Source organism: Diadema antillarum, unplaced genomic scaffold, assembly GCF_040938485.1.
Source record: "Diadema antillarum isolate AM-2024a unplaced genomic scaffold, OU_Dant_1.0 scf00000151, whole genome shotgun sequence".
Taxonomy (NCBI): Eukaryota; Metazoa; Echinodermata; class Echinoidea; order Diadematoida; family Diadematidae; genus Diadema; species Diadema antillarum.
Window position 1 is genome coordinate 2,625,365 of NW_027271040.1, and position 19,799 is coordinate 2,645,163.

At 35.5% G+C, this 19,799-nt stretch overlaps 1 protein-coding gene across 1 annotated transcript in view; it reads left to right on the forward strand.

The window, feature by feature from the left end:
• The first annotated feature begins 2,920 nt into the window (after positions 1–2,920).
• LOC139721913 (uncharacterized) overlaps positions 2,921–19,799 on the forward strand; it is a 68,732-nt gene continuing 51,853 nt past the window's right edge. The window contains exons 1-9 of the mRNA XM_071633238.1: positions 2,921–3,089; positions 3,916–4,243; positions 6,654–6,869; positions 9,207–9,293; positions 10,072–10,347; positions 11,950–12,171; positions 15,900–15,962; positions 16,419–16,478; positions 17,161–17,214. Coding sequence (XP_071489339.1) covers positions 4,222–4,243; positions 6,654–6,869; positions 9,207–9,293; positions 10,072–10,347; positions 11,950–12,171; positions 15,900–15,962; positions 16,419–16,478; positions 17,161–17,214 — 1,000 coding nt within the window. The 5' untranslated portion in view covers positions 2,921–3,089; positions 3,916–4,221. The remainder of the gene's footprint in view (positions 3,090–3,915; positions 4,244–6,653; positions 6,870–9,206; positions 9,294–10,071; positions 10,348–11,949; positions 12,172–15,899; positions 15,963–16,418; positions 16,479–17,160; positions 17,215–19,799) is intronic.

Below are 19,799 nucleotides of genomic sequence, written 5' to 3' on the forward strand. Positions count from 1 at the left end.
CTGACAGTAATTTGTTATAAATATATTACTCAATCTTGTCATTTTTTAGGTTTTTCATAATAAATTGTTATTACCATGACAACTGTCATTGCTATGAGGCAACCATGAAATTGAAAAATCGTGATGTTTTACTAAATTAAAGAGACATGTTTATCTTGACACATTTTGATGTTAACAGCATGTTTTCATAATGTCTAAAGAAGAACACATGTTCTTTTAAAGAAAATAATTTGTTGCCATGGCAACGGCTGAAGACATCATTTTAAAAAATGACCACGTACAGGTGCATTCCTGTTCACCATCCCCAAAAGAGATGAAAAAACACAAAAGATTTAAACTTTTCTGAAATTGATCACTTGTTTATTTCATTCTTTCTTTCCTTTTAAATGAAACAGTTCTTCTTTCTATGAAAGAAAGTTTTCCTCATGTTTCTGCTATAGCAACGATAATAATGTGAGATTAGCATAGTAAAAAAAAAAAGCTGACAATCATAGTTAGACCCTAACTGGTAATGAAATAACTTTTTCAATCAATCTTTTCATAATTTCATGCTTTTTGATAAAAAAACACATTATTTTCTTTAAAAAAATAGCTGTTACCATGGTGACCGTCATCACTATGAGGTAGCTGTGATATTCGGAAATTGTGATATTAATTCAATTAGAGAAATATGTTAATATTGACATCTGTTGGAAATTACAGTAAGTTTTTATAATGTTTAATGAGGAATACATGTTCTTTTAAAGAAAATAATTTGTTGCCATGGCAACGGCTAAAGATGTCAATTAGAAATATGGCAACAGGTGGATTCGCGTACGGCACTCCCAAAATAAGGGAAAGAACACAAAAAAATCGAACTCGTACAGAAATGTATTATCTACGGATTTACTTCATTCTTACTTTCCTGTTAATTGAAATACCTATTTTTTCTTTAAAAGGCAGTTTTTGTCATGCTGTTGCTATAGCAACGAAAAGGAAGTGAAATGAACATAATGGGAAAGAGGTGATAGTCATGATAGTAGTTAGTAATCAATATTCCACCCGATCTTGTCACATTTTCTTGCTTTTTCACGAAAGTATCACAACTTTCTTTAAAATAGTTGTTACCATGGCAACCATCTTTGCTATGAGTTAACCATGGCGTTATGCGAATTGTCAATTTTGATTTGATTAAAGAGATGTTTAGATTGATTTATTTCGGTGTTTACTGCATGTTTTATGATGTTTTTGAAAAAGAATATACGTTCTTTTAAAGGTAATGATAACAAATTATATAATATAATATAATAAACAAAAATTGATCATTTATTTATCTAGTTTTTCTTTTAACGGGATACTTCTCCTTTCTAGGGAAAAAAAGTTGTTGCCATAGCAACGATAATAATGTGGCATGAACGTAGTGAAAAAAGCTGATGATTATCATAGCAATTTGTAATGAGTATGCTACTCAAACTTTCCATCTTTTCATGCTTTTTGATGAAAAAATCATTTTCTTTTAAGAAATAGCTGTTACCATGGCAACCGTTATTGCTATGAGGTTGCTGTGACAGTCGGAAATTGTGATTTTTAATTTGATTGAAGCGTGATACGTTTATATTGACTTATTTTGGTGTTTTTAGCATGCATTTGTGATGTTTAATGAAGAATACATGTTATTTCAAAGAAAATACTTTGTTGCCATGGCAACGGCTACAGATGTCATTTAGAAATATGGCAACAGGTCGATTCGTGTTTGGCACCGACAAAATAAAGGAAATAGCTCAAAAAAATCTCACTGTACAGAAATTTATCATCTATGGACGTATTCTTGCTTTTCTTTCAATCGCAATGCTTAATTTTTCTTTAAAAGGCAGCTTTTGTCATGTTGTTGCTATAGCAACGAAAATGATGTGAAATTAACATGGTGGAAAAATAAGCTGATAATCAAGATAGTAATTTATGATGAATATTCCACTCAATCTTGTCATGTTTTCTTGCCTTTTCATGAAAAATATGATTTTTCTTTATAAATAGTTGTTGCCATGGTTACCATCATTGCTATAAAGTAACCATGACATCATGAAAATTGTATTCTTTCTCAAGTCTAATTAAAAAGGATTTATAATGACATATTTTGGTGTTTACATCATGTTTTTATAATCTTTACTGAAGAATACATGTTCTTTTAAGGAAAATAATGCGTTGCCATGGCAACGGGTGAAGACGTCGGTTAGAAAAATGGCAACAAGTGGATTCATGTTCAGCACCCCCAAAATAGGGAAAATAGCACAAAAAATCAAAATCTACAGAAAATTTTAAGAACACCCCAATATTGTGACAACTCGCCGTCTACTATATGGCGGGTAAACTGTTGTTGCATATTTGAATTTGTTTAGTCATGACTCATGCTTAACGTTTGCTGATATAAGATTATGACGATGAAGTGTTTGCGGGTGTGTCTGTGTCTGTGTACTTTTCCTTTCGACTTGGGTTCGAAACTGAAGATTTTGGAGACTGGTATCTGATTCCTGTAATAAAAGAAGGAGGATTAGTGTTACAATCAGTTATTTTTCCTATCCCGTCTGAAGGAGACATCATACCATTGTTCTAATACTAACGCGGATTTGAAACTATGTAACAATATGGCTTTAATATCATACGAAGATTTTGCGATTGTTTTCATACGAATTGGAGACATGAGTGACACCCTAAAGTGCTTAATGTAGCTTGTTTGAAGCCTGGCAAAATCAGCAAAATATCTCATCCAACATTGATTCAATAAGCTCTCAGCTTGACTAAGTTCCGCTTACATAATGAGTCCCTCCCCCCCCCCCCCATCCATCACTATGATGTGATCGTTGTTCCTTCTTCAACAGCGCTAGAAGTTTTTGAAGAAGTTGGAGCGTCGGTAACTCCGCACTTATCCACAAGCCTCAGCAGCGAATGCCGTCACTGCATACAAATTGTATAATACCAAAAACGATTTATAAATAAACATATAGAGAGTAATTTGTTCAGTTTAAATACCGAAGGCAGAATGGCTGCCATTGCATTACTGTTTGCATGTGTAATCTCCTGTATCTTCCCAGCTTTCTCAACGGATGCAGTTGGTAAGTAGCGTTAACATCATAATTAATACCATGACAGTTATCAACATTGTTATTGTTTAACGAGCATAATTACTACTAAACACGATTTCAATCACTACCACGTTCTATATTCCATAATCCGTAGCATGCATTATGTCTACAAGATCAGGTAAGACACACCAGAGCGCATGAAACTCATATTTCAATTTTCTTTCGCACACTGTCATTTGTTCATTTTGCAATATGCTGTTCGGATGGTTATTTCAACTGGAACTGGAGATTATCATACGTATTACAATGCATCTGAGCTACCAAAGTTACCCGTGAATGATATACGTAAATTACACATAACTAATCACACATTAATACGAAGAATGATTCGAATAGATTGTAATCAAACGTAGCTTGATTAGCGTAATCAGTTCAAAATGTGTCACATATGACTATGCACCAAATTCAACTGAAAATCGTTAAGTCAAATGTATCGACTCGAGGTAACATTCTAAAATATTATATATGTCTTTAGCTATAGATTGGCTGTTCAAAAATCACCGGAACGGAACAGATGATAAAAAATAAACAGGTTAATCATCCTTGATTTTGTGCAAAGCACAGAGATTAAGTATTTAATGCAACCGAGACTTACTTGGGTACTTACTTGCACGCTTAAACCATTGAATATAATAGAACAGTTTGATATGACGAAACAAAATGCTGTTTCCAGGCCCACAAATGGAAAAAGAAACTACCATAAAAATCTTAGCTAGTTTTTGAAATCATGTATGCCATATAAATGCACCTGTCCCTGTCAACACTGCCTGTTTCGTCTTTTTTTTATGTCCTGCAGATATAACTCTGAACTGTACGGAAGGGTCTGTAGAGCGTATGATCTCGTGTGATCGTACAAACTGCGTCTCCAGCAGTTATAGTTGGGTTATACAGGCACCTACTGGAAGGCGAATTCTCACTAAAATTGAGTCTCTCAATAACAGACAGGTTGGATTGCAGGTGTCAGATGAAATAGCACACAAGACGTCTAACATCCGTATCGTAAGTTACTTGAAGTCTTCGCCCTTGTTATCACTGGCCCATCAGACGAAGCTGACTATACAGTATATAGGACTATATATCTATATACCCTGCAAATTTCAAGATGACCGTGAAGTGTTATGATGGTAAGTATCAATTGCGTCAATGTGATTATAGATAGTCGTGGTTCATACAGATGTATTAGTACGCTTTATTACAAAATTGCTGGTTTCATTTTGTTCCCTGATCGTATTTTTTTTTTGTTCCCGACCGTCGCTTCTATACGGTAAATACGCATAGGTTAAACTACTAATTACGCCGCATGTGCCTAATGTCAATATTTGCCGTAGAATTAACGGCATTAGATATCTACATTCAACAAGGTTTATAAAGTGAATACCATTATAAATGAGACCCTCTTCCTCATCAAGAAATGGCTTCTGATAGTGGTCTCCTGCACTTGCGTTTAATATACTGAGAGCTGCTTAATTTCTCTTTTGAACGGCAGGCACATGCATACTTCTCAAGTTTAGATATGAATAAAATAACATAATTATATCTTAACATATGCTCGTATTCATTTATCGCATTATCATGGAATATTTCTGTTCATTTAAATTACTTTTTGTTTTCATTTTAAATCAATCAATCAAGCAATCAAACAATCAATCAGTCAATCCATTCATCAAATAATAACTTGGACCGCGGAGTATAAAGCAAGGGTTTATACGGTGAAAGTTGATACATAAATCATATCTCACTGCTTCTGAGTGTTTAATGTCACATCTTTAATGTAATACAAGTTGCTCTGTGATTATTGGAATGATGTTTTTGGTGTTCTTTGTCATGTGAAAAAATGTTACATATAACTGATACATAAGTACTATACAGTGCTCACTAAATGCCGAAATCGCACAGTCGTAATCATAGAAAATGCAACTTCAACAGAGAAAAGACATGTTTTCTACACAACATTGTCCTAGTTTGAGTTGTATGAAGACAATGGAGATAATAAGATAGGAGTATGCGCATCCTTCCGTAAAAATGGAACTTAATTATGGGATAGCATATATCCTGACATTGAGTATTTTCCTTACAATATTGATTGTTAGAATAAAAGTGGACCATTCAGAGTCGGGTCTTGAAACATTTCTGTCAATAGCGGTTATACCGGTTACTGTAATCAATACCAGCCATTAGGAGGCTGAACATTACTCCATCTCTTGCTATCTATGGTATTAAAGGGATGGTACAGTATTGGTGGAGATGTGATTTGGGCTTTTAACTTTTAACGAGATACCAAGAAAACACTTAATATATAGCACAGAGCATACTATTTTAAGAGGAATTCAAAGTTTATTTGATGAAAATCGGGTTTGGAATGACTGAAACATCCAAAAACAAAGTAAAACAAAGCGATCATGATAAAGTGTGGGTCCCACACTTTATTAGAATCGCTCTTTTTTTGGATATCTCAGCCATTTCAAAACCAATTTTCATCAAATTACCGTTGAATTCCTCACAGAATTACATGCTCTTTCATATTTTATAAGAGGTTTCTCATAATCTCGACAAAAAAATGTTAGAAACCTGAAATTAGGTCTCAACCAAAACTATACGATCCCTTTAACCCGTTGAGAACAAGCTGATTTTGTTAAAACACGTATTTTCCAGAGACATCTGTTCCAGTATACTTGGGCCTAGTCTTCAGGTGGTTATGATAACATTACTGCCTCAGCATGCTTACGTGTTATCTTCGTTGAATGAGAGACGAATTGACAGTAATCAAAATAAACAACATTATCTTTGCTCTGTTTAGTGGTATTTCAGAAGGGCAGATTTCGTATTGTATGTGCGTGCGTGCGTGTGTGTGTTTGTGTGTTAATTATGACCTCGTTGCCAACAGACAGTTTCTTCAATAAATGAGTGTTGGATTAATTGGTAGTAGAAGATCAAACGTCAAAAATGGTACATGGTCTTATTGCGACCCTACCGCCGACTTTTACCACTTCAGTGGCTTTTCTGAATGTCACAACAATACAATTACTCTTCAAAATCCATTGTTCAGCAAATTTTCACAATTCTAAATCCCTGATATAAAATCAATGGATAAATAGATTTAGAAATAGCTGCTTAATGGAGCGCTTTGAATTGAATGTCTACACTAATATATTCTTCATATATTAACTTCCATGAAGAAAATTGTGCAAGAATTTGGGAGTAGATTTTGTTTTGTATATGAGTGTGCATGTGTGTGTGCGTAAAATGTATTTTCCTACGAAATCGTTACGTGGACAATCCCGTCAATAAATCAGGGCTGTATGAATGAATGTTAGAAAATCTTTTTTTTTCTTTTTCTTTTTTCAAAACTGCGACTCTACCACTGGTTTGACTGGCTTTTGTCAGTCCAGTTATGGCTAAGAAATGCAAGAAACTCTTGAAGAATCATTGTTCAGAAAGTTCCGAATCTCTGTTTTACAACACTTGGGCCACAAATGTGTCAATAGATATCCGTCAAAGTTAATGTCTACCCGTTCACCATTATTCCCTTTCAAGAAACACCCTCTGTAAAACTTGATGGGCCCTCTCCGCTGGAAGGTTTAGTTGTCCTCGGATCAGACGGATATGTCTGCAACGATGGATTTAACGCTAGAGCTGCTGACTTAGTCTGCTGGGAGCTTGGCTTCCCAGCGGCAGAGAAATATTCGGCTCAGACTTTGCCCAGTACAGCAACACGGAGAGAGACTCAGCGCGTATCATGTCCACCTCAAGGTGTGTAGCTCAATTATCAATCACGTCGATTTAATGTAAAAACAAAACCAAAAACGCATACTTGCAATATTTTATAACAAACGAGGTGGAGAACATGAATAAAGTTGCAATCATTAGATAAGATTTTGCATAACAAGTTAAAACCAATAAGTCTGCCAGATTGCCATGTATTTTCGGTTACCATATATCCAGATAGTGATCGACATTGTTTTCGGAAATGCAGAATAAAAAACAAATTACCATTCTATTTACAATAATCCGAAAAAAAGGGAGTAGAGCGAAAAAGACAAAATAATGTGCTAACTTTGATACCGTATATTTGATTTTGATTTGAATTATTTCTGCATTTTTCACAAAGTATATGTGACCCTGCACCTCAAAACAAACAAAAAGTCGCCAGACATGAATTTTTAGTTAAGACCATATTCTGAAAGAGCAGACTTTAAGCTTTAAAATGATGTATAACTCAAATTAAATGGACTCTTCTAACCTATCTAGATATTGGAAAGAAAGCACAAACTCAGGAAAAGTGTGAACTGAGAAAAGAGGCTCTAAAGTACAGTGTCTATTCAAGCGCTTAATCTTTACCAAACCGTGCTGGCTGTGCGATAAATGGGACAAAAAACAGGAAGTAAACCACCAGAGTAACAGCAATGAAAGGATTATCAGATTAAACTGAAATTAGGCAGGCCTCATAAACACATTCTGTCCATAATTAATGCCAACTTACAAAGCAGTAGCATCCTTTCAAAAGTTATTAAGAGTTGAAAGTGAAGAGTGTGGACAAGGTTTTTTTCAGAAATGAAAAAGGGATTCTAAAGACACACCTAATCACAATATTCTACCAAAAAATGCTAAAAACACACACTTTCCTGCCCATTTTATGATACCAAATTTTAGCATAATGTAAAAGAAGACCCGCTCTTTCAGAAAATATGAAAAAGTCAAGTTCGGCTAGGTTGACCCATTTCACTTATTTTTCAGTCCTCATGCAAAATCAGTGTGTGCGACTTTATGTTCGTTTTGAGGTGCACGGTCACATATACAACATGACAAAGAATTTTTCCAATACTTTTGACATTATATCCAACACCAAAAAAAAAAAATGATAAATTGATCATTTTATATTATGTACCAATAATGAAATATTGTATAGATGAATTATAATCATACAAAAACAATTGGAAAATCATTGATTATTCAATCAAATTAATACATACAGAATGCATACATAATACATAATACATAATACATAATGCATACATAATCCGCTGGAAAGCAGCTCGACAATGTATCACTTTCGAAGACGCTTGGCTAATTGTCTCTGTTGGCTTTCGCCCTTGGTGATTGCATCAAAATTATTTAGGCTTTTCTTTCTCTCCCTCTCTCTCTCTCTCCTTCTTTTCCCTGTTTTTGTTCCCTCTTTTCACACTTTTGCTTTTTTTACTCTCTCTATTCCCGACTTTCCCAGTTTCCCGCACTCTTTGTAGTTGTAAGCTTTTCACCCCCTTATTTCCCCCTTTCCCTCAGAGGTACCCACATGATACAAGCCTAGTCTTTTGAGTGGGTACCTCCACTTTTTTTTTTTCGCAGAGTGTATATAGAATATCTTTTTTATACTGATCATGTAGACATGAACATGAACATGTTGTTAATCCTGTCTGGTTATGTATACTTTGTTACTCCCATGTCAAACTCATAATATTGTTTCTTGTACATTCTGTTGGAAAGAAAAAGTGAAAATAAAGTTTGAATTGAATTGAATTGAATACATACATGATACATAATCAATACACACAAAATCATCTTAGGCTGAAGCTTGAGTTTGATGGCGGCCTCTGGAAAAGCATATGGCGTTATACTTCTTTACAAATCATGAAATACACATTAAATTGTGTAACCGAATAGGGTAGCTACAAAATGCATCAGTGTGCAAAGGTGAGTTAGGGTGCAAGTGCACATGTGCAGTTTCGTTGTTTTACTATTGCAAATGCTATTGAAAAGAAAAATCTGTGTAGATTCATTTTCATATAGACAGATGATATATATGATGTTTATATACATGTATACATATCATTTATGGACACGAGTCATGTAATTTAACATCGTGGTGGAATGTCAATAACGTTTGCAAATTGTAAAGCCCCTTTGATAGAACGATGCATTTTTTGTTTCCTAGCTTCCGTTAAGTGTACTTTTATACCACACTTTTTCGATTCCAAAAGCAAATTGCTCCAGCTTTTTTATGGCGTTCTTTGCCCATATAATGTGTCAACTTAGTTATTGTTGCAAGCGAATAAATACATTTAAAGAGCTTTAACTGCCATTAATGCACAGCTTCCAACAGGTTTCATCGTTTAAGCGATTGCTCCATGGCAACCACCGAATGTTCCTCGAACAAGGGAGTCAGACTTAAGTGTCGAGGTGAGGTTAACACCGCAGTCACAATCATTGCATCGTGAAATATATGTATATATATATTTAGTACATATTACAGTACATATGTATATGTGAAGAGTTTGTTCGCAAAAACCGATAAATCCATATTTGCCAAATGGAGATATTTGCTATTCAAGGTCAAGAAAAATAAAGAGAATAATAAGAAATTTTTTGCTTCTTTTGACCATAACTTCAAAAATGTAACTTTATATGTAGTGACCAATATATCATTTAAAAGGGATTATTTTGTACTTTATGACAGAGACCGTACTTCAAAATCTGCAAAAACGGACTTATTGGTTTTTGCGAGCAAACTCTTCATGTATAGTCATACTTATCAATATTTCTTTTTATTCAAAATGCCAGATAACGCACAAAAAATAATGCAATATTTATAACTTTACTCAAATCTATTTCACGTTAATCTTCACGTCCGAGAAACAAACAGACATCTTTCAGTCGGTAGACTGTAGTATTCATTCTTCATAGATTTATGGCAGAGTTGCAAATAACATTGTATTGGTCTAGGAGCAGCCTCCAGTAATTGGAGTTTCTTGTGTCCCTGTCATCTCTGCTCTGTTAACTGTTTAAGTCTAATTGGAATGGCACAGAAAAACAAACAAACAAACAAACATGTTTATAGGTCAACCTTCTGGGGTGCAGGGAATGGTTAAACTCATGTATTAACAGGAGTTGGCGAGAAAGAAATCAATAATGTTAAAGGTCGTAACCATCGTAGCCTTTTCATGCTCTTTTCCCGCAGAGCCTGGATTTCTTGGATGCTACGAAGGCAACCAACAGGCATTCCCCCTGCTGTTTGAACTGGGATTCGACGTGCATTCCGATGAGGAGTGTATATCTATCTGTAGAAGGGGGCTCAGACACAATGAGATTGCTCTCATACACCGAGGGACTTGTGTATGTTCGCGGTCCAAGTCGTATGCGGACGTACTTTCTGACAGAAGTTACTCACACAACTGGACATGTCCCAGCCAGGGGGAGGTTGGATCCGGTCATTTTGTCTACTATTTATACAATAGTAAGTTCCTAAATTAAGGAAAAAAAATCGTCGTCGATATGAATTAAAATCTAATTTAAATGACCTATCATTAACTCACAGATAATCAGGAATATTATTTTTCTATCAAATCCTCATTTTGAGATTCTAATTCTATTAAGCTCTGGGAAAAATTACACTGGAACTACAAACATGCACTCAAAGTCTTTTTAAGGCAGTTTCTTTTGATTATGGTTTTGTTCAATTGCACTAGTTTTCCCTTTATTGTATTAAAAAAAAAACAATAAATGACAATGAAATTACAACTACCCTGAACACTATGAACTCTGTATATTAAACAATATATTAATCGGCAGCTACAAACGTACGGTTTTCAAATTGCTGTATCATACGGTCCTCGTGCACTGTATGTATAGGAAATACAAATAGGGTAACCTTATACAAAAAGATAAATGATAAAAGATTTAAAAAAAACTTTGTACCATTCAATTATACTTTCACATTTTGAATTCATGCAGATATGGGGTAAGTTCTTATTCGAAATCTAGCTTCTTCCGGTCTTCCAGAGCACAATCAGGTGAATTATGGGTGTGTGTGGTGGAAGTGGTGGAGATGCTTGTGGGGGTGTTATTATATTTTGTTAACATATCCTTATGATATTGACACTAACAACATAAAAAAAAATATAATGACTGGTACAGTGAAAAAATTCAGTAATTTATTAGTTGACATAACTTCTTTGTGCAATTTATTGTCCATACCAATTATTGTGATGCTGTAATAAAGCAACGTATACACCGGCTCAGTATGATCCAAATGGGTTATGAGTTGTATTGACCCTTTTGTGTTGAAATTTTGTTTAAAAAAAAAAAAAAGAAGAATACATCAATCGTCCTCTCTCATCGATACCAGGCGGTGAAAAGATTAAACAATATTAATCGGCAGCTACAAATGTACGGTTTTCAAATTGCTGTATTATAGGGTTCTCATGCACTGTAGATATAGGAAATACATAAATCTACGTGATACAAATAGGGTAGCTTATATAAAAAGATAAATGTTAAAAGATAAACAAACTTTGTGCCATTCAATTATACTTTCACATTTTGAATTCATGCAGAAATGGGGTAAGTTCTTATTCGAAATCTAGCTTACTCCAGTCTTCCAGAGCACAATCCGGTGAATTATGAGTGTGTGTGGTGGAAGTGGTGGAGATGCTTGTAGGGGTGTTATTATATTTTGTTCCCATATCCTCATGACATTGACACTAACCACATAAATGGTAATGACTGGTACAATGAAAAATTCAGGAATTTATTACTTGACATAACTACTTTGTGCATCATAAAACAATTCATCGTCTATACCAATTATTGTGATGCTGTAATAAAGCATGGTATACAACTGCTCAGTATGATCCAAATGGGTTATGAGTTGTATTAACCCTTTTGTGTAAGATTTTGTTTTAAACAAAAAAAAAAAGATACATTAATCGTCCTCTCTCTCATCGATACCAAGCGGTGAACAGATCAAAATAATCCTTGTGTTCTTCCATGCCGTCTTTTGATTTTAATCTGCGCATATTTCAACAGGCAATCCTGTTTTTTTTTCTTCTTGTTATAGTTTCGGTAGGGTTTTGTAATCTCCCCGGACATGTGATGAATGGTCACTGGAACTCAAATATCACGAGATATGGCTCCAACATAACTCTCACCTGTGACAAAGGATACGCCATCAATGGCAGCGCTACGTTCCAGTGTGTGGAGCTACCCGGATGGTCGACCTACCACCCGGTTTGGAACACGTCAGTCCGGTCTTGCCAACCCGTCGAAAATGAAACAAATGGTCTGTAATATTAAAGCTAAAAGTAACCCCTGTTGCGACACTTTCATCCTTCGCATTTTCAAATAAAGAGGGGTTGTTGCGACACGGATTGTCGCCCCTACACGGATTGTCGCCTCCTGCTCGGGGCGACAATCCGTGACGATCGCTGGCGGCACGGATTGTCGCCCCGGGCTCGGGGTGGTTCCTCCGCTGTTAAGCTTTGGTGGGATGGGTATGACTGGTAAGTTATGCGTATGAGTGTGTGTGTGTGTGTGTGTGTGTGTGTGTGTGTGTGTGTGTGTGTTTGTGTGTGTGTTTGGAGTATAATAATACAATATGTAGAAACTGTGCATGTGTGGTGGTTACATAGTGGTAGTGGTTTGTTTGTCTGTGTGTATACGTGTGCCTGTATGCTTACGTAAAAAAAATTGTCAATCGTTACTTGATTTTAGCACAAACGAACTGCCATTGCACACCGCTAATACATACGTAATACAAACAAACACCAACAAACACTCAAACAAACCTCATAATGCAAACAAACCAACTCAACACTTTTTTCCTTGATATTTATTGATTTCATTCAAATCATTCATAAATCGACCCATTCTGGGTGCAACATGAACAAAAAAAGTTACAAATGGCAATTCGAAACAAAAGCAAATCCATTTGTCAATTTATACCACAAATAATCTCACTTCAACATAGATAACTCGATTATAGACCACCCTACTAATAATTTCTTCACGAGAAAGTTTTGACATGTATAGGGCCCTACCAAACCTATATGTGACCGTGCACCTCAAAACGAACATAAAGTCGCACACACTGATTTTGCATGAGGACTGAAAATATTAAAGTGAAATGGGTCAACCTAGTCGAACTTGACTTTTTCATATTTTCTGAAAGAGCGGGTCTTCTTTAACATTATGCTAAAATTTGGTATCATAAAACGGGCAGGAAAATGTGTTTTTTAGCAGATTATCTCGAACATTTTTGGTAGAATAGTGTGATTGGGTGTGTCTATAGAATCCCTTTTTCATTTCTGAAAAACCTTCTCCACATTCTTCACTTTCAATTCTAATAACTTTTAAAAGGATAGTGCTACTGCCTTGAAAGTTGGCATTAATTGTGAAGAGAATGTGTTAATGAGGCATGCTTAATTTCAGTTTAATTTGATAATCCCTTCGTTGTTCTTACTCTGGTGGTTTACTTCCTGTTTTTTGTCCCATTCATCGCACAGCCAGCACGGTTTGGTAAATATTAAGCGCTTGAATAGACACTGTCCTTCAGAGCCTCTTTTCTCAGTTCACACTTTTCCTGAGTTTGTGCTTTCTTCCCAGTGTTTAGATAGGTTAGGAGAGTCCATTTGATTTGAGCTATGCATCATTTTAAAGCTTAAAATCCGCTCTTTCAGAATATGGTCTTAACTAAAAATTCATGTCTGGCGACTTTTTGTTTGTTTTGAGGTGCAGAGTCACATATTCCTTGAATATATTGGTTTGGATCATGTAACACCTTCTTACTTACAAGGGCATATACATAAAAAACACACAAATATATTACACAAATCTAGAATGAAATCAGTCATAAAAAACCCCACCACCCCCTCCCCTCCCAAACCGAAACAAATCTAGGGCCTACATCTATCCTAAATATTAAATCCTACCACCATCCGTCATACAATTTATAACTATCCTTCTTCAAATCCAATCCCCAACCCACCAACCCCTGATTAAACAAAACCTAAATCATCCCACACCCACATTCACCGACCCAAATACATACATACACACACACACACACACACACACACACACACACACGAAGGTTCGTATTCCGAAGTTTCGTTTTTTCCGAGGCTTCATTTATCCGAAACACACAATTCCCTATACCTAGTGGTTCGTTGATCCAAAAATGAAATTCGGAATAACGAACCTTCGGAATAATGACCCTTCGGACGAATGAGCCTTCGGACGAATGAGCCTTCAGAATAACAAACTTTTGCAATAACGAAATGTAACCCCCTTCCCACATACCGACGCACACCCGAACCGACACCACATCCTTCCTGATGAAACGATTTCCCAATGTTGATAAATAAGACATAATGGACCGTATGCAGAAAAGCAGCATCCGCCCGCACGCAAGCTCCACTCCGAATTCATTATACAAATCTGCCAAACAAACTCATCAAATTCAAAGCTGCTGATAAAATCAATATCAATGTTTATGCCAGCAACAGCTTACTAGGTATCCCTCCCCAGAAACACGCACGCAAAAAACTGACATAATAAACACATTCTTCCATCACACACACACACACACACACACACACACACACACACGCACACGCACACGCACACGCACAAACGGACACTAAATTATCATGTGCACGCGCACGTACACACTTCCTTGAAACCTCACCATGACTTTTTACATGGCATGTTTGCATGGATGTAGCCATGTAAGTTATGTGTTAGTATTTCAATGATTATGTCCAGAACGATATTACCCAGCAAAATGTGCTTCGAGGGCGGGCGACAATCCGTGCCGCCAACGCCCGTCACGGATTGTCGCCCCGAGCAGGAGGCGACAATCCGTGTAGGGGCGACAATCCGTGTCGCAACAACCCCTCTTTATTTGAAAATGCGAAGGATGAAAGTGCATTATATATAGGTCTATTAATTTCACAAAATGAGGTACATTTGTATTGATATATTTTGATTCCAAGAAACCTTACCACCCCCCCCCCCAAAAAAAATGAGGTACTGTAAAGCATTTCATAAATTGGCTGTGTTATATAAGTATGTAGATTAACAGGCCGCGCGTGGAACTATAGTGTGCATCAATGATCCTCATAAATTTCGTTCTGAAACTTTATTTCCTACTCAAATCTATTTTGGTATGGACATTTCCACAAAAATGGACGAGTCTCTTATCATCAAATGAAATTTCTATTTTAAATTGTGCATTTGGGTTTTGCTTCTAACGGGTTTAAAAGTGATGCCATTTTCAAACGAGTTAGAATATCAAATCTGATGATTTCCTCTTCCATGAATTATCATTACACAACATACGGAAAATATTGAATTAGAATACAGCATTATAATCTACATCTATAACAACAACAACAACGCAAATTGAGTTAAGTGATAAGTTTTAAGCAATGATTTAAACTTATCTGCAATTTCAACATTTCGAACATAAAGAGGGAGTTTGTTCCAAAGAGACTGCGAATGGCAGAAAAGCCCCGCTATCACCATAACGGGTACGGCTGCCGGGATCATGTGATATTTGCAGAGTGGAGGGACAATGGAGAAAACGGGTTGAAGTTGAGGAGCGGAAGAAATCAAGTCTTTGAGAAAGATGGGGCAATATACATTATTACATATCTTATAAACAATGAGAAGGATTTTAAAGGTGATACGATGGTGTAGGGGAGCCAGTGGAGGGATTGGAGAGAACTGTAATAAAGAAAAACTAGTGTGTATGTGCTTGTAAGTAAATCTTTTGCGTCTTGTTTGTTTTTGTTTTTTCTTATGACCTTCCTGCAACTTAGGAATTAATGGCAGTTGCACACCGTACAACTTTAAGCCTTTATTTCAAATGATTTGATAATTTGCAGATTTTATTATTCTGATATGTCCTCGTGGCTTGTGTAAAATAAGTGTGCCCATGATTCATTTTTCTTTTCTTTTTTCTAATTCCAGTTTTACGCTTTGTGTTTGTGCGCACTTTGTTTGTAGACACTGAATGGTATAGTACCAATTTTTCCACCTCAACAACACAAACTGCAATCAACACTTTCAGTAAGTATTACAATATTACAGCTTGCTCTTTGATTAGAAACAACAACATCCCTTGTCTTCGCATGCGTGTGAGTGTATATGTGCGTGTTAATAATGTCTTCTCTTGGGATCTTAAAGGTATTTTGGTTTTCGTTGTTTTATTTCAGTAACCTATACAGTAGTAACTATGCAGAAAATTGACAAATGCGAGCCCGACACCATTAGACATGTTGCTGGGCTCACGCATTTGTTTTTTTTTATCATCTTTCAATCAGAACAACGCTATAATCATTGACTTTGTTGTCCACATGTGTCTTTAATATAGTGGTGCTCCTTTTTTGTGTGTATTTCTGGTTTCTTTCTCAACTAATTTAAGTTACTAAGATATTTACATGCCTGCACAGGAGGACTATTGGCTAGTTATGCTATCGATGACAGAACTACTTATGTCGTTGTTCTTCATTACTTAACATCCAGACAGCGGAGGGTCTACCCAAGAGCAAACAACAGAACGTGGGACCTCCATGTCTTATTCACGTGAGTTTTACGTCCATATAGATAAAGTGTAAAACGTTCAATGAGTATTATCTTTATTTGCCGCTGCCTTTCTTTTGCACTCTTTGTCAATGGCTTCTGTGAACACAATTAGTTAAAATGCTTTCCTAGATGAACTTTTCTTAACAATGGTGGTAAATGTAATTTAATGTTCTTAGGTTTCTAAGATTTGATTTGTGCCGTGTCACTTTTGGAAATAGAAAAAAAGGTAAACTAATACCTTGATATACTTATGGCATGGTAAACTATTCACTTTTCATAGGTTTCTTGATGCATATTTTCATATACTTGACTGATACAAAATATAGAAACCTATGTAATATTTTCCGTTTCATAGGAGATTATTCCGAAAATGTGATATCATAGAAATATCATAATATACGATATCCTTATTTTCATTTTTTTTTTTGCTCTTTTATAAGTGTTTTTATAATGAACTGATTACAGGAAACATACCGTCTCCGTCGTTTACAGGGTACACCTAGTATACTTTCTCATTTCAATATTGAAGCATGAACTATAAACCTGACACTCAATAGCTATGTCAAGTACATGGGTATTTTTTTCTATAAAATGATATGACTGCTCGTTGTTTTTAAAAGGCAAATCATACATGGAGTAAGATTATGTTGTTTACGCCAATTTACAATGTCCTTGTACGCAGACAAAGGTCGGTATGTTCAAGATACGACGGCACGAGAGACGACGTCTTCTTTAAGTGAGTTTGCTTATCCAAATGGCTTCTCTACATATATACGCTCAAAGAAGCTTATTATATCACACAAAAATGGTAAATGTATATGGATAACTTTCTGCACTGTCCTTCACTGAAGTGCTATTTGTTTAATAAAATTATCTCTGAATTAGTTTTTAAGCAGATACGTTAGCATATTTCATTTTCATTTCATTTCATTTTATTTCATTCTCCTTTTTCCAACAAAACACAACACAGTATGAATTAGGTTATTATCACAATCGTATACACACAACTTACAAATGATATCAAATGATACAATAATAAAGTAACACATTGTATACGCAAAATAATACAAGACTTTGTTTCAGTTGAAAAAAAAAAGGAGAACTGAGAGGTCCACTAAAAAGCAAGCTTGTAGATTGTGAACCACTCAAGAAACTCTAACTAAATACTTATTTGTATATGCTGGACATAAGTATGATTTACACAAGACGGAAACAAACGGGAGACACACAATAACATGACACGACTAGACAGAAAGGTGGAAAATGAAAGGAAGGAAGGAAGGAAGAAAGAGAATGCCTACACGCTGATCAAAGAAACGAAAGAGAGAATTGAAGAGGGAATTGAAGAAATTCTTTAAACAGCCGGTGGTTGCATACAGCTGTGTAGAAATTATAATGGCTATTTCATAAATTAATGAATTCAGAAATCAATTGATTGATGGTTGGATGATAAACCCTGTGGTTGTTGGAACTTGATTAATAAAAACGAACATCAGAGAGGGTTTAACAGAAAGGATTTGAACTTACGCTTAAAGGAATACAAAGAAGGAGAATTTTTTATTTCGCTGCTTAATGAATTCCAGAATCTAGGGCCTGTGTATATAAATGTATTCTGAGCCAATAATATTCTCAGAAGAGGTAGATGAAACTCAGAAGATTGTCTGGTGGGATAATTATGGAAAAAAATGATTCCTTGCAAACACTGAATTGAATATACAGGGAAGTGCATTTGTGTTGAAATTAAACATAAACTGTCCAAGTTGAAAAAAATACAAATCTTTGATTTTTAAAATCTTATATTTAGTGAATAATGGATCTGTATGGGAACGTGGCGGGACACCACAAATAACACGAAGTGCCTTTTTTTGTAAAACCAGTAATCTATCTAGTAAAGTTTGATGAGCGTTACCCCATGCTAAAAGACCGTAGTTAAGATAAGGTAAAATTAAAGAGAAATATAACGTCAGCAAAGAAGACAATGGAATATGAAACTTAAGTCTATTAATGATTCCAATATTACGTGATATTATTGTACTTATGTTAATAATATGTGGCCTCCATGAAAATTTATCGTCTACTGTAATCCCCAGGAATTTTATATGAGATACACGTTCTATTTGAATGTCATCAAAAATAATCTCTTAACGTAAAACTTCTATAGAGTTACTAAATAACATATACTTAGTTTTCAAAAGATTAAGAGATAATTTGTTAGCTCTTATCCATTGGGTCACTTTTTTAATTCGGAATTAACAATGTGCACGAGTTCATCTGGATTTTGATGTGAAAAGAAAACATTTGAATCATCAGCAAAAAGTATAAATGACAACACGTCGGATGATCTGCAAAAATCATTGATATAAATGATAAAAAGTAAAGGACCTAATAAGCTACCTTGTGGGACGCCACACTTAATGAATTCGAGACTTGAAACGTTCTCGTTCAGAGATACGTATTGTTTGCGGGCGTGAATGGTATACTGTGTTTTTGACGAAACCCAAGTTGAGAATTTGTAAAAACGTTATGAAAAGTTAAAAAAGTTAGAAAAGTTTATAAGCAGAGGCTTACACGAAACAAGAATTTGCAAATCGAACTCACATGCCCGCATTCTCGAACAAAATTCTAACAAACAAAGGAACCGTATGTACATTCCAGAGGGACCCCGTCGTTGCAGTGTCACGAGGGGCAACCACGGCAGACAAAAACTATGGGGTAGGGTTCATAATCACTGATTAAAGAGCTGATTGCTTTGCCAAGGTAAGTAGATAGTCATCAATGACAGGGACCAGTAATGATCGTATAAGTAAAAATACTACTTAAATGAAAAGGAAATTAAGAATGAACAAAGTGCAAATTTCCGAGGGCATTCTGTAAATATCGTGTGATACAAATATCATAATTGAGGACGGACATTTCTGTGGCCTATTTATCCAGCTTTACTGAACACCATGAAAAACTTTGAGAAAACAAAGTTACGGAGAATCGTATCGTCCACTTATTCACGACATCCTAGTTTTGTTAATAACGCAGACTTTTAAAAATTCGTCTCGTATTTTTAAGTATGGCTAATTTTCTGAATGCTCCATTTCATTCCGTATCGAACGATGATTTTTTTTGAATTGTTTAGGAACACAAGCTTAGATTCTGACCCAGTTAGTGGGTTAACCAGTACACGAACCACCCCTTACGATGATTTTGTTACCGATAGCCTGAATACAGCTGCAAATGAATTGCCTCATGATCTTAGTAATGATTTCACTCAAAATATGTTGTGCAATTATATTACAGTGAATCAATGCAAAGATATGATTCATAATTTTT